Raw genomic sequence first — 26,378 nt, 5'->3', positions numbered from 1 at the left:
AGTGCTGGGGGTAAGTGACACCCAGGTGCACACCAGCAGCTCACTGGCACCAGAATGCCCCAGCAGGTGGCTGGGACACAGCCCCTCCCTGCTCACCGTGTTCCCAGCACTGGCTGGACCTGCTGGGCTTCCTGATACCACACCTGGACAGCCCAGAGAAACAGCAGCTCACTGCCAGCTTAAGCCCAGGCAGGACCAAGCCTTTACAGTAACAGGAACAGTGGAAATAAACTGCACTTGGCAGTGCAGGTGAGTTGCAGAGTGGACAATGTAACAATAGCTTGGACTCAATGATCTCAGGGGTCTTTTCCAATCTCATAGATCCTGAGAAGAGGGTGAGCAGCCCAGGGTTGGAGGAGCTGCTGGGTCAGCCCAAGGATGTCTGGCAGAGCCAACTCCACCCAAGAGGGGCTCCTGAGCCCCCACAGCTCTTCCAGCTGCCACTCCCATCCACCAGCAGAACCAACCTGAGATTTACTCCAAAGCATAGAGCAGCAAGGCCTGTGCAAGCCACCAACTTAAAACTATTTAAACAGATCTGTCTTCCTAAAGTGACCTGTACAAACTGTGGGACACACAAGCATGGTGACAAACCACAGAAAGGGCAAACACATCGACTGAGATGAGGACTGGCTGCTGTTAAACATTTCCTTTTAATATCTGATCTATAAATGTGATGTTCCCTATTATGAAAAGAAACTATTTACAAGAACATGTAGTGACAGGACAGATAGGAATGGCTTCAAACTGAAAGGAAGTAGGTTTAGATTAAATATTAGGAAAAATTCCTTGCTGTGAGCTTGCTGAGGCACTGGAGCAGGTTGCCCAGACAGGTTGTGAATGCCCCATTCCCTGGAAGCATTTTGAGGCAGGTTGGATGGGGCTGTTGAGCAGCCTGGTCTAGGGGAAGGTGTCCCTGCCTATGGCAGGGAGGTTGGAATGAGATGATCTTTGAGTTCCCTTCCAACCCAAACCATTCTATGTTTCTATATAAACATATATGAAATGGCTACATATATTGCAAATACAAACAGGCACCATCAATGTTGATATGTGCACTCTAGTCACAGGGTAGCTGTAAAAAGGCACTAAACTAAATTTAACCTTTAGGCTAAACAAGCCAGGGAGAAGAACACAAGATGGGCTCTAGTTACAGATCAGTAGATAAAGAGAAGATAATACGGGTAGCACAGAGGACTGAGCAAATACCACAGTAATCATAGACAAAGCCATACAGACACTGCACATGGAGTGTGCAGAAGAGCCAAGCAAAGGACAGATTGTGACACTGAATATAAATGCATTCCTAGCTTTTTCAGTTCCCTTGATTTTATTCTGAAAGTCTGCTAAAAAGTGATTGGTGCTTGCCTGTCTCCCAAGGCAAAGATTTTCTTAGTGAGAAGCCTTGAGATGGGTCATTTGGTGAAAGAGCTTTTCCCAGTTTATTACCTGCAGGGAAAAGTAGAAATGGGGGGAAGGGAAGGGAAGGAAGAAAAATACTCCTGCTCCTCTACTCTCCATACTTATGCATGGTATTTTTAACCATTGATCTTCGAGCAAGAACTTAAACTAGAATATTCTAAACACAACCAGGCTCCTCATACTGTTTAGGAGTGAGTCTCAAACAACTCTGTATACTCAAAATACGGTTTGTATAAATCTGGGCCAGCCTTAAATGGGCACAACAAACTCCCATGGTGATAGGGCTGGCCCTTCCAGATTACCAACAAGTTCTTCAAAGCAGCATAAAAATATTTCCCTAACTTCATTTTATGATCAGCAACTTTTTTTCCCCCCTTAAACAGGCATGTGAGAAGTTCTCATGGAGAATACACCTGTGTCTGCAAACTTCCAGCCTATTCTGGCCACTGCTACTTACCTCAGCACAGGGCTCCCAAATGCCAAAGGCAGAGCTAAATATATCCCGCCCTGCTCTGCTACAGCTCAGCAAAGCACATTGGGCTATCCTGAATGATACAGACTTTCCAAAAGCTGGTGGGTCTTTTTATTCCACTAGGAAGACACTATATGCTGTGTATGCATAAGCAAGCAAAAAGAGCAATTCATTCATGACAGGGAGAGCTGGCTCTCTGGCCCTCTGATCTTTAAGCCAGAGGCTGAAAATGCTTGGGATGTCTAGTGGGGACAGAGAAAAAAAAAGAAAGAAAAAAAAAAAAAAACCAGCAGAGGGACAAAAGGAGTCAAAACCTGTCTGGTTGATTAAGGAGCACCATTGATAATCTCCAAGGCAGCATCCTTCCCTTTCCCTGCCCAGAAAGGGGAGAACAATTGCAGTTCCCAGGGTTTGAAAGGGCCCATCTCTCCCTCGCCGGGAGGCAGCCAAGCATTTCCGAAGCGTTTCCGGGCTCCACATCCCACAGCAGCGGGCGGAGCGCGGCTGCTCCTGGCAGCTCCCAGCCCCTCCTCACGCCAAGCCAAGGAGAGGAGCAGGAGCCGGGGGTGCAGCCCTTCCTCAGACAGCGGGCAGGGCTGTCCCTGTGCCTCCGCCCTTCCCATTCCAATCCCGCTGCTCCATGGCCCCCAGGGACAGCCAGGCTGAGCCCAGCGGCGGCACAAAGGGGACTCTGCACACTGGTGCAGCCCACTGGCAAAGGACATGTGGATGCGTGAGAGGGCAGGAGTGTGCACACACAATTAGTACTGAAAAAGTGGGTGCTTTTTCTCCCTTAACATTTGTAAACTTCCTTTAAAACTTCTCCGATTAAAGACATGGAGTGTATATGGAAATTTAGGACCCAAATGCCATTAACAGGACCATGATGGTGCAGAAATTCCTTTATGGTTCCAGGTGACCTGCAGTTCAGAATAAGGGAGCCTGACCTGGCCTGAGGGGGTTATTCCAAGTGACTCTTAAAAGCTGTTTTTAACCAAGAGATGTAAGCCTAAAGTTTTACAGACAGCCCATTGCATTGAAATCTCAACTGGTGACAACTCTGCAGTGAAGTACAGAGATGCTCCCCATCAGAGAGATGCAAACGACTCCTATAATTAACGTATTAGCAATTCTATTAAGTCATCTATACCTAACAATAACACTTGCAAGAAACATAAATACTTGCAACACAGCTTTTTCCTAAGGAGTCGTGTGTTCTGGAGTCAGTGGATTCTCGACATTGCAACACCCTTGTTCATAGCTGGGGTAAAGGTTGGTGAGCAATGAAGTGTTAAGCGTCCCATCCCATCCCGTCTGTGGAGCTTGGCAGACACAGCACTAAGCCCTGCCAAGATCAAACGCCATGCCAGCACTTCCAGCACAATACGAGAAAGGAATCTGAGATCACTGTTAAAAACTTTTTAATTTTTAACCCTTATCAGACAAGGTAAGAAAAGCACGTGTAGTACAGAGTAGGTTATCTCAGCCCACAGGTAAATATAAAGGAAGGTGAAGATTGAAAATTATAATTTAGCAGCAGGGCTACACAAGCTGTAATGTAAAATAAGCTGCTGCACATTTGGAAAGAATCAGCAACATTTGTCTCATTATATCCAAAAGATACTCCCTGCTCTAAGAAAATGAGGCATTAACAGTGTGACAGACTTACAAAAGCTTCACTGCAAGTCACTAGGGGTAGACTTTTTCTCTGGGCTTTTTTTCTTTCAATTCTCCTGTACAGGATCTAGAAGGGGCTTTACATACACACCAGCACCTACTGAAAGAGCATCTTCACGTGGCATTTTAGCACATGTCTATTAATAAAAGCACACCAGAAAGATTGATGTAAGACACCATGTCAGTAGAACAGCACATCCTTTGCTGGAAGGCTGCTTCTGTCTAATTATGGTAATCCAGGCCTTCCCCTCCCCCAGTGCTGTGCTGTTTGTATTTATTTTCCTTGAAGGAGAGGAGAGATAAAGCAGAACACAAGCTTTCTCCAACCATTATCAGCTCCTTCCTGAGCTGGATTTCAGCTAGGGGCAAGGAGAGATTTAGAAGCCTTTTCCATCTCCAGAACTTAGCAGCCTAATTTAACATTGCAATTCCTGCTGGGACAGTGGTGTGCAACCTGAAACAAGATGGAGTGGATACACACACCTCCAGGTTATGTATCAGGAGATGCAGTGACAATGTAAGCTGCCAAACCCACCCAAAGCAGGTTTACTTGGGCTGTCTCGAGTTCAAAAGCACCCAGTCCGTGGCATGGGAAGCTTCAGTTCAGTCCCTAAGACTCCTGCTTGCTGTCTCAGGTACTTCACCTGCTCCTCAACACCAGCACTGATAAACCTCAATTAAGAGATGCCCCAGTATAAAAACTCCTCAGAGACAAGTCTGGCAGCTCAGTAACCTACCAGTGCTATGAGCAACTCTCTGTGGGGTGAAACACCCCAAGACAGGAATTGGATTATCCCTATACCGAATAGGGAGATTGAAATGAAACATCAAGGCCTTCCTGGCCCTCCTTCCGAGCCCTGTCAAGGCTGCCAGTGGAAGTGTTTGTTTGAACACAGAAATGTGGTTATGGCAGCGCCAGCGCTGCTCCCGAGGCACAGCCGGGATCTGCGTTCTCGGAAACGCCACCACCGAGCCACAGCTGGCACCAACACTGCAGGAAGTGGGGAAGGTGCAGATAAGGGCAACTGCTGCCCTCAGAGTGCGGCAGGTGAAACATCAACCCGACAGAAAGGGGAACAGGCTCCAGTGTGCCATCTGAACCACCCTGCCTTGGCTGGAGGCGCTCCTGGAGTTGGGAACATGCCTGCACACACGTGCACCCGGCCATGCAACGCCCCAGCCCCAGCACAGGCTGTGCCACACAAACTGGGTTACACAATTACCCAGGTGAGCTCTTCATTCCCATTTTCCAATTTTTATTCAGCAAGTCATGCATTTTAGAGAATCTATGCAATTTGATTAATTAGCTTAAGATATTTAACTAAAAAAAAAAAAAAAAAGAACAATCCAGAAAACAATGAACTACAGCTAAATGTAGCCTCTTGCAGTTGGTGATCTCTTTTTATAGCACTGTATATACTGTATCCATCTCTGGCAGCAATCACAAAACAGGGAACAGAGGAGTTGAAAGCCTCAGGATTGTGAATGCGTAATTAGATGAGACACTTCCTTCACGAGGGTAATGTGAAACAGAAGTAACAAAGCAAAACAAGAACAATCTCCTTTGTGCTGCACACAGATTACATCATGATTCATATGAATTCCTTGCACATTATTCCTTTTGTGTCCCGCACTGATCAAGCATTTTTCCTTTTCAAAAAAGCTCTGGACAGCTTCACAAAGGGTTAAAGCTTAAAAAGGGAGAGAGAAAAAAAAATCCTTGTTGAAGAATGCGGCGGTGCAAATGAAACTGAAAGCCTCGGCACATGCACATGGCCACAACAGCTAAAAAATAACTCGTCACCCGGATAAAACCTTGAAACCCACAGTGTGAGGCATTTTAACCCAGATAAAACTTTGAAACCCAAAGTTTGAGGCATTTTAACAAATGCGTTCAATGTTTCTACTCAGCTGAGAGAAAATCAGTGGCAAAATACACACTGAAAGCAAACTGAATTTTGGTGATTTAAGGATACTGAAAGCTGTGCATCTCTTTAAAAAATAAAAGGGGAAAAAAAGACAAAAAAAAAAAAACGACAGATGTTCCGGGAATACTATGGCATTCTACAATTCCTTTTGAAGTTTAAAAAAAGAAAAAAAAAATAAAAAAAGAAAAGAAAAAATCCGCAGCAAAAAATAGCCCTGCTTCTTTTCAAGTGCCTGCTGAAAATAGCTGGCAGTATTAAAATGAAAGCCCGTTAAAATGAAGCAGAGCGAGCCCACGCCCGGCAGAGCAGCGGAAGCGGGGGGAGGCCGCGGCAGCCGCCGCTCCCGGCCCGCTCCGCTCCCGGGGGCCCGCGCGGCGCGCGCAGCCAATGGCGGCGCGGCCGGCGCAGGGCGGCCTTTGAACCCCGCGGCCGCTTCCCGCGGCGCCCGAGCGGTGCGGCACAAAGAACAGCCATTTTGTGACAGCGCCGGCCAACGCCGCCCGCCACAGCCGCCCGCCCCGGGCCCGCCGCTGCCCCGGCCACAACGGGCTGCCCCCTGCTCCCCGCGCCACACACCGGGGGCAGTTTGTGCCTAACGCGATCGTTTCCCTCCTTTTCCCCCCCGCCGGCCAAACGCTGGTTCGTGTGCACCGACATCTCCATAAAATGGCTGCCACGTCAGGCGAGGGTGTTGTGCTGCGCAAAGCCCTGCGCTGGGAGGTGGCTGCTGAGCAAAAACAGCCATTTCAGACCTCGGAGCTCCAGCCCTGCACAGAAAATGGCCCGGGAGCTAATCCACTACAAGCTATTTTTCCCCCCAAAAAAGATGTTTTAATGCTAGAGAAGCCCAGAGCTGGATACAGACACAAGGGCTGGCCCAGCCTTGCAGGGTCTGCAGCTCAAACCATTCCCACGCGGGTATTTCTGAAGTGGGAGAGCAACTGCAACAGATACAGGCCAAGGTAAAGGAAAACTACGTATCTATCCCATGCCTGTTACTTGCTATCCCTGCAAACTCACTCCTGGGCTTCAGGGGGGCCCCAGCCTGCCCCTGGCCTCTGCACTTCCCATGGGGACCAACCATGGATGATGTACCTTCACATTACCTTTCACACATGCAGCACAGAAGATGCTAGAAAATACAGCAGATTGTGTTCAATTACAATTATGCAAATCTCAGGCACACAGGTGGGGGTCAGCAGGAACTGCAGCAGACCCAGAGCAACTTTTACCTTGGGCAAAGTTGCATGAAATCCCTCAGCTCCAAGTTGGATTTACTGTCAAAGCACAAAGGACAGGTGTTGCTGGGCACCTGGAGAGGCAGGAGTACAAGCCTCAGCTTACAAACTGTAAAGAGTTAACACCATTTCTCTCTCCAAGAATAAACTGTCTGCTTTGGGACAATTCTCAGGCATTTCTGTTTATTCCACACAGGCCTTTGTATTCCCTTAGAACTGGAAAAGGAGTCAGTTCCTCAGTTAGGGCACTACAGTGGTGTGCAAGAACTGTATTTTCTTCCACTCCCAGGTGAATGGCACCGGCCACATCCCCCTCCTCCACCACCCAGGGTTCCCACCAGGACTGTGCAGCTTCCATGTCCAGGTACTTCCATGGATACCAAGCTGGTCTCAGCAGCGTGAGAAGCGCAGACACCGGTACATTTTGGGGTTTCAATACAGCAAAGTGGTGGCTTTACTTCCTAGAAATCATTTCCCCTACTTCAGGTCAACCTCAGGAAGTAAAGCCCATTTTATGACATTGAGCTGACTCACACCTCACAAATAAGCTCAACAGGGTTCACTTGCAAATATCCTGTGCTCAATTGTTCCCACACTTCAGGTGTGCTGGTGTCACACACAGCAGGTTAATTCAGAGGAAAAAAAATGTGAAGGGGGAGAAGGGGAACCTCACACAACAGGTGTTAAATGTAAATGATCAATTATGATAAATAACCTTTCAATGAAAACCCCAAAAGCACACAAGACACTATGCAAATCTCATACCCCTAAGGACAAAACCCCCTGTGGGACTCCTGCTACATGGCTCAGATTTTAGCTCCTATTCCTTCCCAACACTGGTAAAATACTTTCAATTTCCTCAACAAATTATGTCAATTGCTGCTCTTGTTGATAATATCCACTTCAAAAAAGCATAAAAAAATACATAATCTGCAAAATAATTTTTATACATGGTGACTTTTTACATAATATTTTGTGTGCAGCATTTACAGTAAAGAAAGCTCAGTATGAAAATCTGATGTGTTTTTAACCTGCATTATTAGAAAAGCTCAGTTTAAGTGCTTCAACAATCCCTGAGGCTAATTTAGTTATTAATAATTTCAAATTAAACAATCTTACCCACATTTATTTTAGAATTTAAAATTTGACTGCATTTTCAATACACCCGGAATACCATCCAAGTTTATATTAGAAGGTTACAATAATTTGATAATAATATATAGCCACACTATTTCAAGTTCATGTGCTTAAGGAAGGTTAAATACTGGACATCAAGAATAGTATTCAAACACCTGAACATCACATAGAGCACATGTGATACAACAGACAGTTCAGAGTTCTTTTTTATTAATGTCGGTTAAAAATGCAGGAAGACAACACCAGAGAAAAAGAAACAGACCAAGATTCAACTGAAATTAACAAAATGCAAAACTCAGTGATATTTACAAACCAAAACCAAAAATGCATGTAGTTTAATTTCCAATTTTTGGAAGAGCCGACCTTTTAAATATAAAATGAGCGATTTGATAATTGTACTTCTGCATTCCCAGCAAACAAACATTTTCAGTATTTCATACTTTTCCCACATCAAGGTTAAGTTTCTAAAAATCTGTAAAGAATCTCATTACTTGATAAAAGTAAATAAAAATACTCTGAGCAAAAATACGTTAAACAAAACAAGCAAATCATTTGGTGCCTCTTGTTAACAATCCCAGTATATGTTTTATGATACAAAATGCCATCACCAGCAGGACAAAGTCTGGTTAAATTGTATAAAAATATTCTAAAATACCTCCACAGAATCAAAGTTCTACAAGCCCAAATAAAATTTGAAGTAAGAGGTATCCGACAAACAGGCACTTTCCAGTTTATATTTTAAAATAAGCTTTTTTTCATTCATGTAACTTTTTCTTGTGCCTATTTACTATAATTTACTACTACACCAGGCTTCTGTATGGCCCTCAGTTAAAGTTTAGACTTCTGAGATTCTTCAAAGAAAAATTTGCCTTGTATGTAAAATGGTGCAATGCAGCAATGGCTAAACCGACAAGGTCATTTTTCACAGCACAAAAAACCTAAAAACTGAAATTCAAAAGCTGGAAAAACATCATACAGGGGCAAGGGCTGCCCTGAATAAAGGTACAGTACCTTTTGCCTAGGACATGGGCCCTTAAGTCACAACACAAGTTTCAGAAATTGCTACCAAAAAAAATTAGGGTGTGGCATGCTAACAATCTCAAGGTCATTCCTTAAAAAGGAAGCAAAATCAGTAAAATGTTTTCTATTAAGCACTGACAGTAACCCAAGGCTGTCAAAGTAAACAGGGTATTCACAGGTTTTACAAAAAAAAAAAAAAAAAGAAAGTTGATAGGTCATACCTCGATGCATTGCTGTGGACTGAACCCTCCTCTCCTTGGCTTTTGTCCTTATTTCTCATCATCTTTTTATTCTTAAATATTAAAAGGGGGTCAGGGGTGTCTGTTTGCTTTGAAGTCCTGTGCCCAGGTATTTACTGTCAAAAGTTGAAAGAAAGGTAAGGTCCCAGTTCGTTTCACTGGCTTTCATTATCAGGAACAAAGTCCTGACGCTGCAATGATATTGTTATAACAATACACAGCACTGATCAACACGGCAAACCGGAGATTTAAAACAAATAATCATTTTTACAAGAAAAATCCGAGAATAAACACAGGAGAGGAGCATCCTGCAAACTTTCCCAAAGTAACACTGGATGCAAATAATCTCTGTATCTTATTGCGTCATCCCAATACAGCACAAATCGGTCGAAAATCAAAGTATTCAAAACGGCAGAAATCTAAAAATTATTATTATTAATTGCTCACCTACCTGATCCATGCACCGCCGCCAGGACCAAGTCGATATTAGTTTCGGGTAGTGGAAAAACATCGGATCCAAAATATTTGTAATTATACCGATAAAATACAAATTTCAGAAAATGAAAAAAAAATATATATTCTAATCCCAAAAATATGCTGCCGATAAAGCAAAAGAAGCGGTAATTAGTACAAAAATGTCCGGGGGAAAAAGCTCATTAGGAGAGCGCACAAAAATGGAGGTACGCCATGGCTTCTAAGCTGGAAAAACAACGACCTGGGCTCTCTCCACGGCTTCTTCTTTCCAGCAAGGCACGAAAAGGGAGCCCTCAAAAGCTGCTTTTCTGCCCGAAAAAGGTCCGCTCGGCCCCCGATTAGTGCCTAGGAGAGGCAAGGGGCTGTGGGGGCCCCCTGAGGCTGCCTGAAAGTTAGGGAAAGTTGCGTAAAGTGTTGGGGAAGGCACGGAGCTGAGCGCGCTCTCTCTAAGGCACAGCCGCCATCTAGAGCTCCTTCCCAGCTCTGAGCTCTGCCTTTGATTGACACTCTCTACATTTACCCCACAACTCAGGTGATGTACCATAGACCCACCCCTTCATTTCTACCAAAAAAAGAGAGAGCCTCCACCTAAAGGGTGCCTGCTACCCCACAGCCCTGGCTCCTTCCAACTACCCCAGCTCAAGGGGCACCTTAACCCCATGTGGCTCAGGCACCCTTTGGAAGCCAGAAAGAAATGGAATTTGTGCCTTTTGTTTTAAAGATTTGTTAAATATTTCAGTGCCTGGGCTAAAATTACTTCCTCCCTGGACAGGAAGTGGTGCTGTTACAAGCCATTTTGAAGGCATGGAAGTGGAGCTCACAGCCATGCAGGCAGCAGCAGCCCACCCTGGGGTCACCCCACCCAAGGGGCAGCTTCCCCCCAGTTTGGAGGCAGAACCCCCAGACAAGAGCTCTTCCCTCTGCCCCCCAGTGCTGCACTGGCAGGGGGGGACAGCAGCATCAGCCGCTCCCAAGCCAAGCCCACAGAGCTGAGATTGCCCTGCAGCTCCACAGCGCCTCCCTAGTGGTTCCCCCAACAACTCAAATGCAGCTGCCACAGCACTGCCACCAGCTACACCAAGGCACTGCACCCAAGGCAGTCCAACACCACCAAACTGCTCGTTTCTAATGCACTTTCTTAACCCATTCATGCTCATTAACAGATTTTAACAGAACAAATTAATTTTAAAGCTGCACAATAGTCAAGCTGCACAACTGCAAATCAATCAATGGACATCTCCAACACAACATCCTGGAATTGAGAGGATCTATCACCAAGGAATGGAGGTGATCCAAGTACCCCCTGACCACCTGATTCTGACTACCAGTTGTCTTCCACGACCAAAACCAACCCCTCAAAGCACAAGAACATCTTGCATATTCATAAGCATCACAACAAGACAAGAGCCACCAGCCACTGGGGGACCACTGGAGGACAAAGGGGCAATGGGCTAGTTTGGGGTTCTGTGGGAACATCCATGGCTCAGCACCCCAACAGCCCAAAACCATTGGCTTCGGCCAGTAGAACCAACACATCCCCTTTAATTCCTCCAGGGCCCTGCCATTTATCTCCTACAACCATCCATCCTCTTTCCACAAGGGGCTTCATTAGGAACTCCCCAATGCCACAAGCCATTGAAAAAAATTCCACTTTACCAATTATTCACAGAAGACTCCTTGCATCTCAAGTGCAAGAATTAAAAAAACCACAATGCAAGACCATTCCAAACATTTTCTGGTAAGACTAAAGAAATCCACTCATTTGAATGAGAACCATTCATGGTGGTCCCAGAATCCAACTCCACCATAAAAACACATGGCAAAACCAAACTGGGGCAAGTGTGCACCACCAAAATGGCTGGATGGAACAGGTATGAGCAACTCATCATGGCAAAAATGGGCATTTCCAAAAAAGTCTGAGCAAGGCAAATGGTTAAACACGGACAATGAACAGGATTTTGTTTGGGTTTTCAAATACAATTTCAAGATTCTCTCAGCACCAAGTTCACCATCTTGACCCTCCAGCACAAAACAAAGACAACTTTGAGTTTCAGGTGAAACATACAGAAAAGAAATGCCTACAGTTAAATTATTAGATCCACCCAGACACCTGTAAGGAAATAATGACTTTGAATATTGGAACCATTTTAGAATTAATTTGCAAAGGTTAATATGTCATCTGTAGCCATATCAAAAATAACTAATTGTCTCTCACCAACATGGCAGAGTATTGTGACACTAAGGCTACATGCAAGAGCAGTGAAGCACATTGGACACTTGCACAGAACAATTTTAAGACCAAAGAGACTGCTCAGGAAGTCTGTAGTCCAGGAAATCTGTTGAAAAGTTTCTGTACCCACACACAACCCAAGAACATACCTAAAAAAGTTACACAAAACATTCAAGTACTCTTTTTATTGTCTTATTTTCTCAGCCTTCAATTGGTATCAATTCCATCTTAAAATAACTTCACAAAGTTCAGCAGCAGTGCCCTGACAATAGGCCAAGTACTGAAAACCCCTCATATTAAGCACCTGAATGAACAAGCCAGCGAATAAAAATTCATTGGAAGTCATGGCAAAGTGAACATAATTTGCAAATGAAAACCACATTTGATACCAAGTATAGCACAAAATTTTACCTTGCCTCCAGTACTTAGCTAAAGTATTTCTCAGTTTAATAGCAACCAAAAATGTAACCCACTTCAGTATCAACTCAGTAAAAAATATTCAGCCAGAAAGGACAAACACAAAGTGTGAAATAAACCAAAACCTTTTATTTAAAGTCACTTTATAAATTACATTTTCTCAAAAGCAGTAGCAACAGATCTTTTACCAAATTAATTTGCCTGTCATGCAAAAACAACCCAAAAGGAAAATTTTGCCACCCAGTTCTCAAACAGATCCCATCACTGGATATCACTGATTAATTGAAATGCAAAGTCCATTTTGATAGGATGATCACAACCCAGATCTTCTCTGGTTTAATAACATGAGAGTCCACGTTTTAACATCCTTTTCTTGGACAGACATCCCAGCACTCATGCATTAGTCCATTTCCTCAACCTCTCATTCCCCAGTGGAACTGCCATCTTGGTGTCTCATTCGCAGACTCCTTTTGACACTCTTCATCTGAATGGATTCTTTATGAAAAATTAGAAGAAAAATGCTGTTGGAATACACATCATTGCTTTAAACTAAGACATTCAACTACTGTACCTTGAAGATAATTTAAACATGTAACTGATGCTTCATTCCATGTAACACAGTCCACAATATCTATTTTCATCAGAAACAATATCAAATAATCAATTCAAGAATTAAAAAAAAAAAGAAAATTTAACCAAAACTATAAAAAAAGTGGGAGAAAATATTAGAAGTCCAAGAACCCTTTCAGGATCCATGAATTCCATTTGAAATTTTTAAACCACTAGAGAAATCCGTGGTGGGAAATCAAAGAAATTTGCTCTTGCAACCATTTTCATGGCACTGGCCCATCCCCTGGAACTGACATTGCTTAGCAGAACACCAAGGTTCTTGTAACATACCAAAATTTTTAACAAAGTACTATTCAAGCTCCTTTCTTCAAAGACAAAGATCCATCAAAACCAATGAAAACTGGTTTCTTATAGACAGATGGTGACTGGACACAAGACATTCCACCATCTTAACCCAGTTTTCCAGCTCATGAAAGATGTACAGTGCAACAGCACACACACAAGCAAATGGAATGGCTGGTTTAGTTACTGGTGGGAAAGGACACACCAGAAATCAGACAAAAATGGTCACAAGTCACCCTAGCTACCTTCAGCAAGGCTCCAGAGCCATATTCCAACTGCACCCATCATGGAACTGCAACCAAGCCACAGGTGAGTGACAAACCAAACTGAACAAACAGCATCCACATGGATAAACACAAACCCAATGTTCCCATCTTCCTATCTTCTTCCAAGAAATGTAAGCTCAATTTGCTTCAAGTAAAACCTTACTCCTCCTCACATGCAAAACTTGGGTACAGAAGTTACTAAGTGTTAAGAACATCATTTTGAAACCAATACTGACTGTAGGCTGACATGCAAAAAGGGTTTTGAAATGCCTTCATGATTTTGAGTGTCTGCACTCCAACATCAATTTCTGGTTTTGCATATGTAGAGGTTTAACCTCATTTTAGTCTGAAAACCAACTTCACCACCACTCTGCTCCCTGCTAATCCTGGGCAGATTCTGCCAAGGGATGCAGAAATTACCCACAGCCCAGCAAAAACCAGTGGGGCCATCTAGTGGTCTCTGCCTCAGCATCCCAGCTTGCCCAGTCTCACCTCAAAACAACCACTTACAGCAAAGCAAAGAGCACTGGAAGCAGGGCAAGAAGCCCCAGTGTGACTTTCACAAGGGCCCATGTTTTATGCTCCTCTATAGACTTCCTTGTTTTAAACACAACGGGAAAGTCCTGCACATAGAAGTGCAATATGGCATCTGGTAATTTCACTTTGCATTGTAAAACATGCATAGCTGCAGGAGTGTTCAAGCCCAGGACACTCCTGCTTTCAGAAACAGAACTTCCAAGTTTAAAGAAATGCTCTGTTTCAAACATTCAACTCATCCTCAGTTAAGACAATGTATTAAGTAAAGGTGTTTTTCCTTCACACTAAGCTGGTTTTGGGGTTGCTTTAGGTTTGGTTTGGGGTTTTTTTCCCAGTTCTCACCAAATTAATTTCAAATCTATTTAGGCATTTGAAGATTAATTAAAATTTTGAATGTTTTTTCACGGTAATTCCTTGACCGAAGTATCAAAACATGAAAAAAACCCCCACAAAGTTGTCCATTATTGACACAATCAAACACTCTGAAGTACTAACATACATACATACAGTGGAAACCCCAAAAATAAGATCATTAAAATTATTTTTAGTTATTTTCAATAAGCTTAAAATATAGAAATGCAATTACTGACATCAGCTTTCCCCACCTCTAAAAAAGGTAATTTAGTTATGTATTAGTCACCCTTTAAAAGGCTCTTTCCAGCTGGGTTAGCCCTGGTGCCTCAGACACTCACAGGATCTGCCAAAAGCAATCTCAGGGCAAATTTCCCTGCTCGGTTCACCTACGTTGGCTTGGACCAAGAACTCCACAAGTCACCTCATGACCTTCATCTTAAATGCTTCTCTAAACCTTGTAAAATAATTAGCAGTAAACAGAACTGATGAGGTATTATAATTAAGAACACCTTCATGTTCTCCAAGCTATTATACATCAAAAAGATGCCCCAGGAATGGCCAAAACATTAACAGCAACCTCTACACTTGTGAAATTTACATTTGCTTTAGAAGATTTCAGTGTTTGTTTACTTATGAATTAAGGCATATTTTACTAAGCAATGTCAATAATGTTATAAAAATACACTCCTCCATGAAGACATATGCAGTGATCCTACACTTGAGGTAGATACTGAAAAACCCATTTTTTTCTCTAGATGACATGAGTCTACCATTCCTTCTGTAAAATGAATGAGGCATCTGCCCGTTACTCAAGGTTCTGTTATCTACTAGTTACTGGTTTGGTTTCCACCACTGATATTTTGGCCATGATAAATCAGGGACCTGGGTAGTCCTGTCACCCTGACAAAGTTTCCTTCAAACCACTGGTAACATGTTGGCACTTCATGCCATCCATTCCAAACCTGCCTAAAGGCTCAAGGCAACAATTACAAAACATCTGAGTTTACAAAGTTTTTCTCTTCAGTTTTTTTTTGCCATTATTTGTTGCTGTATTAAAAGATCACAACAGTAAGAGACATTGCTTATGGCCAAACCCAGGCTTCAGCCATTTCAGGTCCACTGTGACCCTGCATTCCTTAAAGGGTGAGCCTGAAGCCCAGCAGGTACAATTGCCATGCATTAGGAGACCAATACATTTACAAACTATTCCAGAATGAAACCTGAGGTTTAGACTCTTAACCAAGGTGACCTACTTGGGAAAGGGAATTCACTCCAACAGAGGGAGCAGAATGGACAAAATGAGGTTCTGAGCAAACCAAACCTCAAGTTCTGCACTTCAAAGTTCATTAAAGCAAGGTTTTACTCTCAACAACACCCCTGGTAACTTTTACACTGAAGGAGTGCTCTCTATTGGCAGCTAAGTCCATTATTTTATTCTGTACCATCTTTAGCAAGGACTAAGTGCTCTGGACAGCCCTAAATCTGCTTTTACCACCATCAGATGTTCATTAAGCAGAGCAGTAAAAGCCCAACTCGTGTAGGTTTGGGTATTTTTAGGTAAGAAAGGGTATTTGCCAGGTTTGTCAGATTTCAAGGTCAATTCCAGATAACATGTGGCTTTATTCACAAATGCACTCCTTTGTGGGTATTGCTTTAAATAATAAATTTTATTGCATGAAGCAAAGTATGCCAACTTTAATAAAGCCCCTGCTCTTTTCAAGTATTTCCTCTCTTCTCTTAAAAAAGAGAGTTAAAAATAAAAATCAGTGCTTCAACTAAACACCATGTTAACCAGAGAATGCAACGTCAGACCTTTCACATTGCAATACTTTCAACAACTGCTTTTTGAAACAACTTATTTGTATACAACTATTTCAACAAAGTCATAAGGGTTTCACATTCACCTCTTCCTTTTAGGTAAGGATTGTAAACCAGAAAAGGATGGAATAATTACTCAGTGTGTAACTGAAAAGCCAAGTTCTACTCAAAGAGCCACATCTGACAATAGCTAATTTACAGCCCAATGAAAAAACAAAAATGCACACAGGAAGATGTAGCAATCACACAAAGATTAATATTAAAATGGAACATGAGTCACATGTTTAGAGATTCTAGCAGGTGACTGGGGCTAGGAAGGCATCAGTGGATAGCATAGGAAGTGTTTTGAGGAATAGCTAGAGAAGAAACATATGAAGAAATATACTGCTCAACACACACCTGCAGTGGGAAAAACAGCTTAAGATTTCTGAAAGAACAAAGTAATAAAACATACAGACAATAGTAGTAGAAGAAATTAAATACTTATCAAAAATGATTTTGTGTACACACATTAAAAATTAATTCTTTAAATCCGTATCTTTCGCTACATCTCTTTCTACTTCTTTTGCTTCAGGACCGAAAACTCAAATGATAAAATTGGTCCAAAATAAAATGGGCCCAGAAGCAGCAGGAGGCCAGACTGACAGCTTGGCAAGGCTTGCAGCATCTCCCACAAACTGCTTTTCCTTTTCAGAAGGGCTCCATGTTAGGCTGCACACCATGGAGTGGAAGAGCAGCACAGGACTTCAGAGCACAAATCCAGCTTCTCTCCCAGCACCTGAGGCAGTGCAGAAGGCAGGGGCTGCTGGAGGGCTCTGCTAACAAACACAGCCATGGCACAGCTAAAATTCACTGTCATCCAGCCACTAAATTAGTGGATTTGCATCTTGGAACATTTTCCCACGCTATATGAAGCCCAAGGAAGGCCTTGCTCAATCAGGTAGCGAGTCAGACTAAAAGAAATTGTCTCTTAAAGAAAAGCATATATTCCAGAGCACAGTGCTACAGGAATAGAGCTTCACATAAAAAAGTTAACCCATGTACACAAAATGCAATGGATGACCTAATTAAATATGCAGAATCAAGGAGTCTGAATTTGAAGCAGTGAGAAAGACAAAAAGACTGGGTCTTTCCACAAGCAACTCTTTAAAGAGTCACAAAATGTGCCAGAGACAACAAAAGGTCAAGACCAAATCCCTTTAAGGAAATGGAAAAAAAATCTGTCCCTATATTCATCCAGTATACAACTGAATTAATTTACCTACTCAAGCCTGCCAACTTTATGTTTTGACTATATGAGGAATGATTTCAAGTCTATCAGCTAGCAGTTTAATTTTAAAAAAATACAGGAAACTGTACTGGCATTTATCATTTTGTGCAAAGCCAAAGTTTTATGAATGAAGAACAGAAACAGAACAATTGTAGAACAGGAGACAGTTACTGCCTGCTCAAAGGCTCCCACTGATCCTGACAGAAGCATAAGGACAACACAAGATGCTTGTACAGCAAGTTCTTCCTATACTTTCCACACCATTTGTTATCCAAATTGTGTGTAGTACCTCTCTAGAGACAGACATCTGCATACCAAAAACCCTTCTGAACGAGCACAACTATGATAGAAAAGTTCTCAGTGCAATCTGGAGTCAAATCATGGAAGCCCCCAGACCTACAATCAGCTCTGAAAGCTGTTCTGCAGGCAGCCAGGGAGAGAGCACTATCCAAGCACTGCTCACTTCCCCAGGGCCAGCAGGAGTGACCCAGGCTCCTTTTCAGCTTTTCTGAAACAACATGCACACATGGCCACACACTAATGACCTTCAGAATGTATTCAGCCAAAGCCTTCAGCCACTTAAACATTACAGCCGTGTGTGCTTGCTGGGCCGTTATTAAAGCTAAAAAGTAAATGTTATTAGGAATAACAACTTACCAGTGCTTCAACCAAGAGCAGCTATTTTGCTTACAGTGAGTAAATCAGTTCCTCAACACGTCTGTAGGGAAAATGGGATATTAAAACACTTGAATTAAAATAAATTTAAAAATAAAAGAGATCTAGACCTTGAGGTCTACAAGACCAAGCACTAGCTTTTATTACAAAAGCCCTCATAAAAAAAACAAACAAAAAACCCCCCCCACAAATACAAAAACCCCAACCATTCCCAGCTCACAGCATGTGCTACTAGAGCTATTTTTATAAAAAAATTAAAGTATCACTTAAGGAACCTGTTATTAAAGAACCTGGAAACAACCCAAGAAATTCAGACCCAATCCACAAATTCATCGAGAAGAAACAACAAAAAAATATATTCTTTGAAGTTTTTCAAAAAGATCAACCAGGCATCAAGTAGAAATATGCTTAAGCAAACTAACTTGCCCTTCACAATAGAAAATAAAATGCTCTTTTTATTGAGAGGAGGTATCTGCTGGATGGAGGGCAATTATGTAACATTTATGTAGAACAAACTATCTACGCTATCTCAAAGTTACTCACGTATGGGCAAGGTTCAAATGTGGAAATCTGACCCTGAAAATGCCTACTGGCAATCTGTATCAATAAATTCCTAATCATAGTTACCTTAAGCAAAGGTAGAAAGAACCTAAAACACTAAAACAACTGATGAACCCCCTTTTCAGGGTGAATTTCAACTACATGAAACAAAGCGTTCAAGTTTACCGTCCTGACACATACAAGCAAACCACGTCCCTTGTCATCTTTCAGAATCTACTTATATTGAAATACAGCCTCAAATACATAAAAGTTAATGAACCTATCCAGTGACAGCGTACTGTGCAATCCTCTAAATTCTTCTCTTCCACTTGACAGCTACTCAGAGGTAGAGAAAGAAATATGGCATGAGGAGGATAGCAATTTCTTTGTTGACGTAATTTACTTGAAACTCTTATTATGGAAAAAGACTTTAAAAAGGGAAATGGCAGTAGGCTGGCATAAAGATGTAGAATATCCTAATGCATGTGAAAGAGGTTTAAAATGTATTAATGGTATTTTTAAATGTATGTATTTGAATGTGCACAAGCAGCTGCTACTAAATGGAAGCACAGAACTTCTGATAAGTGCCCATCCACCATTTTAGAAGGAACACAACATGGCTGCTGGACCCTGATCAGCCATGAGGCATCCATCAGTCATCCAAGGCATGGAAATTGAACCAGGGAAACAAGTGTTACTTGGGCCCTTTGAATCATTTCACTCAAAAAGGCCACTTAGAAACTACAATCTATATCAAGGCAGGTAAAATTAATGACTGGAGGACTTTGAGTTTACAGCTCTCAGCCATTTTTAATAATTCTTGGCACAGCCACACATCCATCACTGCTTCCAAGTCGGTTTTTGTTTTTAGTTCTAGAGCCGGCACACAGCTATGGTAGTTTGACAGAAACTTTACTGAGGGTAATATTTAACATGGCTGCCACCACAAAGCACCATCCTCTAATGACAGTGTTATGAAGACTCCACCGGAGTTTTGTTCTTCTGACCTCAGTACACTTGTGCAAACGGAATCTTTGGTGTGTCAGAGTGGTATCGTGCAGTAGTAGTGACACTTCTCTTCTTGGAAGTGAGTGGATACACCAAACAATGAGTTTTGTAAAAGCAGCATGAGGATATTGATAATATATTAAATTTCATTCACATTATTTTTTCATGACTGTAGAATACTCCCCCGGTATTTTGAGTCTTTAATTTTTACATCCGAAACACATTCACTCTTGAACTACAGAATAAATCACCAAAGCTACAGGTTTATGTCACAAGCCAAAAACAAGAGCTTGGGAATACAAGTCATAGCTGAAAGAGAACAACTTTTCATGTTAACAGCTGTATTTCATGTATCTAATGTCAAAATTTTTAATCAGACTACCTACTATAATTGTTGAAGTCTGGATGATTAAAAAAATCCATCCCCTATTTAAAAATAAACATGAATTTACTTTCTCTAGGTTATCTATCTAACAGCTGTGGCTTATTTTTGTATTAAATTACAGACACTCCAAGTACAGTACAGCCTATCACACAAAACATGCCCAGCATCATAGGTGCATGGCTCCTTCCCCCAAAGACTGACACTAACCATCACACAGTGCATCTCCTTTTTCAGCAAGGTGGGGTCAGACACCCAAAAGCTATGAGCTGGTATCGCATTTTCTAATTTCTCTTGTATTATTTAATTAACAAAGTATTTTGGCAAAGATGATGCGTATCACCACCTCAATGTTCTTCCATGTACGCTGTCAATGCTACCAGAATCTATGCTATGAGAATATTGAACAGGGGTTTGTGTCCCCACAGAGGAACAGCTTCCTCCACCGAGGAGGTTTGGGCTCAAGCTGAGAGATTCTCCTTGAGCCCCGCCAACCCTCACGAGCACACTGCAGCGTAGCCATGAACCTGGAACTTCTCTCAAGTCCCACTAGTGTGCATCTAACACACTGAGGTCTACTTTCCTAGAGGGGAAGGCACTGTGAGCTGAAAATAAGTTGTCCTTGCAAGAAAAGGCAGCTCTGAAGAGCTCACAAAAGTTAAAGCTGTTTTTACTGTAATGTCTATTCAGCATTAGGACAATACTGGAAAGATGCAAGACCGTTAAGACCAAAGTGCTGAATTCCATCGTTATCATAAAACACCCAGGTCAGGCAAGATCTGCTCTTGAGCACTGTGATTTTCTAAATTTTACTTCGCTACTCTTTTTTTGTTAAGAGCAGATCAGTTAGAAATTGCAGATTCAGACATTTCAGAATTTAATACCAAGAATATAAGTCAAGTGTGACAGGTTCAATCCCATCAGCGTTATCAGACTTTTGTGTGACCCAAGCTGGGCTTGCCTTTATCGTAACAGACTGTGCAGTATCTGTGATTTTTGACCCTCTAAACTAAAAACTTACGTGGGATTTTAGATATGCCCGGTTGTTCTTAAGGTATGAGATAATTTCTAACACAAACTTCTAGTTCTCACACTTGCCATCACACAGTCACACGATGAAGTTGCAGGAACATTCTGACATATCACCTTGCTCGTTAGCTGTGTTTGCTGCAGGACATCCATGATGGTGGCACATGTCCAATATCTATAAATATAATTTGAACTCTACCTTGAACATCAGCAGTGACTCACTGCAGATAAAGGTTTATTACAACCTGAAGAGACATTTTTGTAAAGCTTATGGAAAATTGTGTACAATCTCTTTTCTGTGAAGAGACTGAAGGCTTTAGCCAAGCCAAAAAGAAAACCAGCTGCACTCAGGTAGGGGCTCACAATTGTATTATTTGGTTATCATGATGCATTATGTAACTTGAAAAAGCAAATCATGAAAAGTATTTTTGGGAATCCTGATACATGTGTCCTCGTGAAGACGCCTTACGCTCTGAGGTCCTGAGTATGCACAGAAGTACACGAGCACGGGAAGCTGTGAAAAGGAACCAGTTAAGACAGGCAAACAGGATCCCCCACTTTTAATTACAGAGTGCTAAAAGCCTAACTCAAAGGTTACACTGATCCTAAAAGCAGAATCTGAAGTGTAAAAACAAAAGATAAACATTAAAAAGATGCTTTGTTTACACTGCAAGGAGAGCAAGATAGCTTGTAACAACTGGGTACCACTTTAGGCTTTTAGAAAAAAATTTACACCAAAACCAGAATTTTAAAGTTTATTGTATAAGCAATTTCTTGAAAAGGAAAAGCTTATGAGCGACCCTTGCTAATAAACCAATACCTTGAACTAAAGAAAAACATTCCTGAAGTTTGATTAGACAATATCCTTAGGAGATGACAATCCTCTGGCTTCACCACATGTCAACATGGTCATAGCAGATTGTTAAAAAGTTGTACTTGTGAGTGAACATAAAATCTTCAATGATGCAGGAGACATGAACATTGCTGTAGTACGTACATACTAACAATTTCCATATGCATCAAGCTCAAAAGAAAATAAATTCAACAAGCTAAAACACTTAACTTAAATGTTTAATGTTTATTTTGAAAAAACTGTTTCCAGGATGATTAAAAAACAAAAAACATAAACTAAACAAAACCCCACAGCAGTGTAACATACCTGGCATGCACAGTACAGAATTTTGCTCAAGGTCTTTTGCCCAACCAGTCATCTGAATCTTTGGAAGAACCATATCCAGTAACAGCCCTTAAAGATAAAAAACAACAAAACCAGGTTTGTCTGAAACAAGGTACACACAAGCTCTTCAAGTCTTAACATTTTTGACTGATAAACTTTCTGAAAACACGTAAAGGAAATGTCTTTGAATAAAGCAAAGTTTTACCAACAGTACAAAAGCCATATCCTATCGTTGTTAAGCATTAGTCCCCAAAAACACAAAACAGGCCCCCAAAAATCTCCTTTTCTATGAATTCCCGAAGTCTTGGGTTACTACCTTCAAATACAAATTCTACAATTTCCCCAAACATTAATGCTACAAACTCATTAAGTAAAAAACGAAAATAATTTCCAAGTTTAATGCGGGTTTTCACTGGTGAAACAGGACCTACAGAACTTCAGTTTATATGCAAATGCTGTTCTTTTCCACCAAATACAATAAATGTATATAGCACCCATATATGATAAAAATAAACAGTCCACTTATTAAATAGCCTTACTAAACTGAAATTGATACCCAAGCAGCACATAAGTGACATTATATGAAGACAATCTACCTGTAACTGCAAAGAAAAGCTTTTTACAAGTCAAGACAATTTATAAAATGTGTCCCCTCCATATAAAAATGATATTTCTTTCTTCTTCTTCACATCTGCACAGTAGCAAAAAGGCAATTTCCAGTTTCAAAAAAAATAAAACAAGGAAATGAATACATTAACACAAGGTATAAGCATTCTTACCTAAGGAAAATAAGGCATGAACGAATCCTCTGGAAGCTAGTCAGGAAATACGGTTCTGTTCACGAAATCCTACCTGAAAAACAAAGTATGGAAATTTTCAGTATTTTGCTTTAGAAAAGCAGCATTAGTCATATGTCTGAAATCTATCAATCTTTAGATAATTATTAAGTTGAGAAAAACTTATGATCACAGTAACTGTCTTTTGAGCTGAACTGTGAAAAATTAAAGTATGAGGGGCTGTACATTGTTGGTTTAAGAAAAACCCACTGGAGGTGAGTGACTGACACACAACATGCATGATCTGGGTTTTTCATGAAGAACTGCAGTCAGCTCTTCTGTCTCCCATTACTTTAATTTTGAAAGACTTAAAGCTAAAATTCCAATTTAAGGGTTTTTTTTTACTCAGTAATTTATCACACAATATCCCTCAGCCCTTTTACTTTTTTTTCCACATTAAAATCTTTAGCAGTACACTATACAAAATTAAATAAAACCTTTGCTGATAGCAAGGTTATTTTAAAATGGCTTCTGTCATCAGCTTCTCTGAATTTTAAGTCCTAAGTTATTTCATCTCCCAAAAAAAACATCTTTTTTGCCCTTTAGAAAACAGTTTTAAAGCCTTCAGCTTCTTTAACCTTTAATCAGATCTCAAACTACATTCTTTTAACACAAGGAACACCATATTTGCACAACCTCTAGCCAACTTTTCTTGCCTTTTGTGAAAAGCCAGAACATTTTATTTTGCAGCAATTGTATCTATCACCAGCATTACTTCATACTCTAGAAGTGTAGAATCATTCTGTAAATATACAATTCTAAAAACCATTTTTATGCTGGATTAAAAGATGTATAAATTCAAACACCTACACCTTAAACATAAAAAACCCGCTGCAGAAGTATTAAATAAAACACATTATGAATTGCAAGTAATTTATTTTCTGGACAATCACCTGCTAATTTATTTATATTTTATTAGAATAAACCAGTCAAAACTGTTCAAAAATTATCCTGTAATATACTTAAGACAAATCCAGCAGACACCCACCTAAAGCTAGAACTTTCTTTAGGGCAAAGTGTGTATGCCAGAACCTGTTCTACGCTGCAGAACTGTTGCTGGGGTTATAAAACCACCATAATCCAAATCTAAAATAAAGCCACCGAACACTTGGCATAAAGGTGACACAAGTCCAGTGGTTGCTAAAACTTCTATTTCCAAAAAAAGGGCTAACTTCAATTGTTGCAATGACAGATTCTTATTTGCAGAGGAAGTACCGAAAAATGTACATTTACCTCCAACTGCAGTATTTAAAATCTGCACAAGAGTTTTATAACCTTGCACAAGCGTACACCATTAAAAGCCAACAAATATGGCTATACACAACCTCCAATTAAAACGAAAGTTTTTAGTATTTACCTTTTGCTCTTCTACAGAGACTTTTTATATATTTAAAATTACAATTTTACCCTTAAATTGGTAATTGCTGAACGCAAGCCAACCCAAAACAAACGTCAGCCATTACATTTAAACTTGCATTTTAGAAAGTCTTGCAATTGGTCTTGTATAACTTCTAAATTATCAGAACACCGAGAGGACGATTAAAATGTTTTGTAAAGAGAAGTAACTGTGAGATCTCTGAAAACCCTACAAACTGAATAATAAAAACAAACGTGATACCCATTAAATGCTTTTTAAAAGCTTTCCATGTCAGACACAAACTCATCAGTTTCCTTATCGTGTAATTCGTATTTAAGTAACTCTTTTCTTTTAGTAGTGTCGCCTAAATCACAACTGTAGTATTTTGCCAACTTTAAACGGTAGACTTGGCATGACCGAGCTTTGTTTTTCTCAAGCTTTTAAGTTTCTACACTACCGTTTTAATTGCAAAATCAAATTTGCACGTAATTCCTAGGAGTTTTCTTTTAAACTTCTGCACCTGAATTGCTGCTTCTCCAGTGAAATCAATTTCTCTCTATTGTTTCATAAAGTACCGAACGGTCTCATCTGCAGCCCGTTTCTCTTACTGGTTTACAAAGAGTTAAAAGCCAACACCCCACAGAAAAACCACTCCAAGTTTTATTTTTAAGAGAAAAGGACATGGCGTCTTTGTTCTTATAAACTACGAAAACATATCCCCATCCGACCAGCGACGGGCAAGAAACGCTCTTTACACAGACACGGAGCTAAACATTTCAGTGATGCTGTCGTACAGCCTTCACCTCTCCCCCCTCCCCGCACTGCTGCATTGGAGTTCCAGGCTGGTTTGCAGATACCCCCTCGCACGCTGCGCTGGGGGGAACCGGTCTGCAGGCCCCCCTGTGCTCGGTGCTGCACAAGGGAGCCAAAACCCGCCGGGGCTGTCCCCGGGGCTGCATCGGGGACAGGGCGTGCGGAGCCTCCCGGGTGCTGCAGGAGAGCGAAGGCAGCGCCCGCAGCCGCCGAGGGTCACCGGGGCTCCCCGTGTCCCGCCGCTGCCCCTCAGCCCAGCCGGGTGTCGGGCACGGACGGGGGTCCCCGAGGGTACCCGCAGGTCCCCTCAGCGAGCGGCGGGGGGGGAAGGAGGGGGCAGGGGGAGCCAGCGCCCCCTCCCCCTCCCGGCTCCAAGGACATTTTGTTTTTCCTCCCAAGGACAAAGGACAATGAGGAGCCCGGAGACTCCGGCACTTACCCGGCTAAGAGCAGCCCGCTGACAGGCACCCGGGGCCCCGAGGACGGGGCGCTGCTCCCGGCTCTCCCTGCCCGCGGCCAAGGGCGGCCCCGCGCCCGCCCGGCGAGGGAGCGGCGCGGGCAGCGCTCGGCAGCCCGGCGCCATTGCTGCCCGACCGTCGGCAGCCCCGCTCGGCAGCCCGGCTCGCCGCCCTGCGAAGCCCCGGAGCCCACAGAGCGCCGGGCCCGATTTGGCGCCCGGGAGCGGCACCGAGAGCGCCCGCCGGGCGTCTCCGGCGCGAGCGGCGGGGACAGCGCCGGCAGACGGGCGGGAGCTGCGGCTGCTCCCCGGCCATCTTGTGCTGTGTGTGTGAGGGAGCCTCCGCCGTCTCCTCTCAACTCCTTGCTCCCCTCCCCCCGCACAACATGGCCGCCCGGTCGCTCCTCACTGCGGCGGGGAAGGGGCGGCACCGAGCGCGCGCCCCGCCCCTCCCCGCCCTCGGTTGCGCGCGCGCCGCGCGCCGCTCCCCATTGGCCTCCCCCCGCCCGGGCCCCGCGCGCTCCGGCGCCGCGGCCTCCCATTGGCCTGCGCTCCCCGCCTCGGCCGCCCCCCATTGGCTCCCGCCGCCTCCTCGCGCGCCGGCCGCAGCAGCCGCCCCTCAGGGGGAGGCGGGAGCGGGAGCAGGAGCGGCCGCCGCCCCCTCCCAGCCCCACCTGGCCGGGCCGACCCACC

At 42.7% G+C, this 26,378-nt stretch overlaps 1 protein-coding gene across 1 annotated transcript in view; it reads right to left on the bottom strand.

Moving 5' to 3' along the window:
* CHD2 (chromodomain helicase DNA binding protein 2) overlaps window positions 1-26,095 on the bottom strand; it is a 70,802-nt gene extending 44,707 nt beyond the window's left edge. Inside the window, exons 1-6 of the mRNA XM_064721862.1 lie at window positions 25,668-26,095; window positions 23,002-23,074; window positions 22,205-22,291; window positions 18,069-18,129; window positions 9,585-12,749; window positions 9,116-9,249 (exon numbers count right to left, since the gene is read on the bottom strand). Of these exons, the coding sequence (XP_064577932.1) occupies window positions 9,116-9,177 (62 nt within the window). The 5' untranslated portion in view covers window positions 9,178-9,249; window positions 9,585-12,749; window positions 18,069-18,129; ... (1 more) ...; window positions 23,002-23,074; window positions 25,668-26,095. The remainder of the gene's footprint in view (window positions 1-9,115; window positions 9,250-9,584; window positions 12,750-18,068; window positions 18,130-22,204; window positions 22,292-23,001; window positions 23,075-25,667) is intronic.
* Between the last annotated feature and the right edge of the window lie 283 nt (window positions 26,096-26,378).

This window comes from Zonotrichia leucophrys, chromosome 10, assembly GCF_028769735.1.
Source record: "Zonotrichia leucophrys gambelii isolate GWCS_2022_RI chromosome 10, RI_Zleu_2.0, whole genome shotgun sequence".
Taxonomy (NCBI): domain Eukaryota; kingdom Metazoa; phylum Chordata; class Aves; order Passeriformes; family Passerellidae; genus Zonotrichia; species Zonotrichia leucophrys.
The sequence above is the reverse complement of the archived record's forward strand: the minus strand, read 5'-3'. Positions and strand labels throughout refer to the sequence as shown.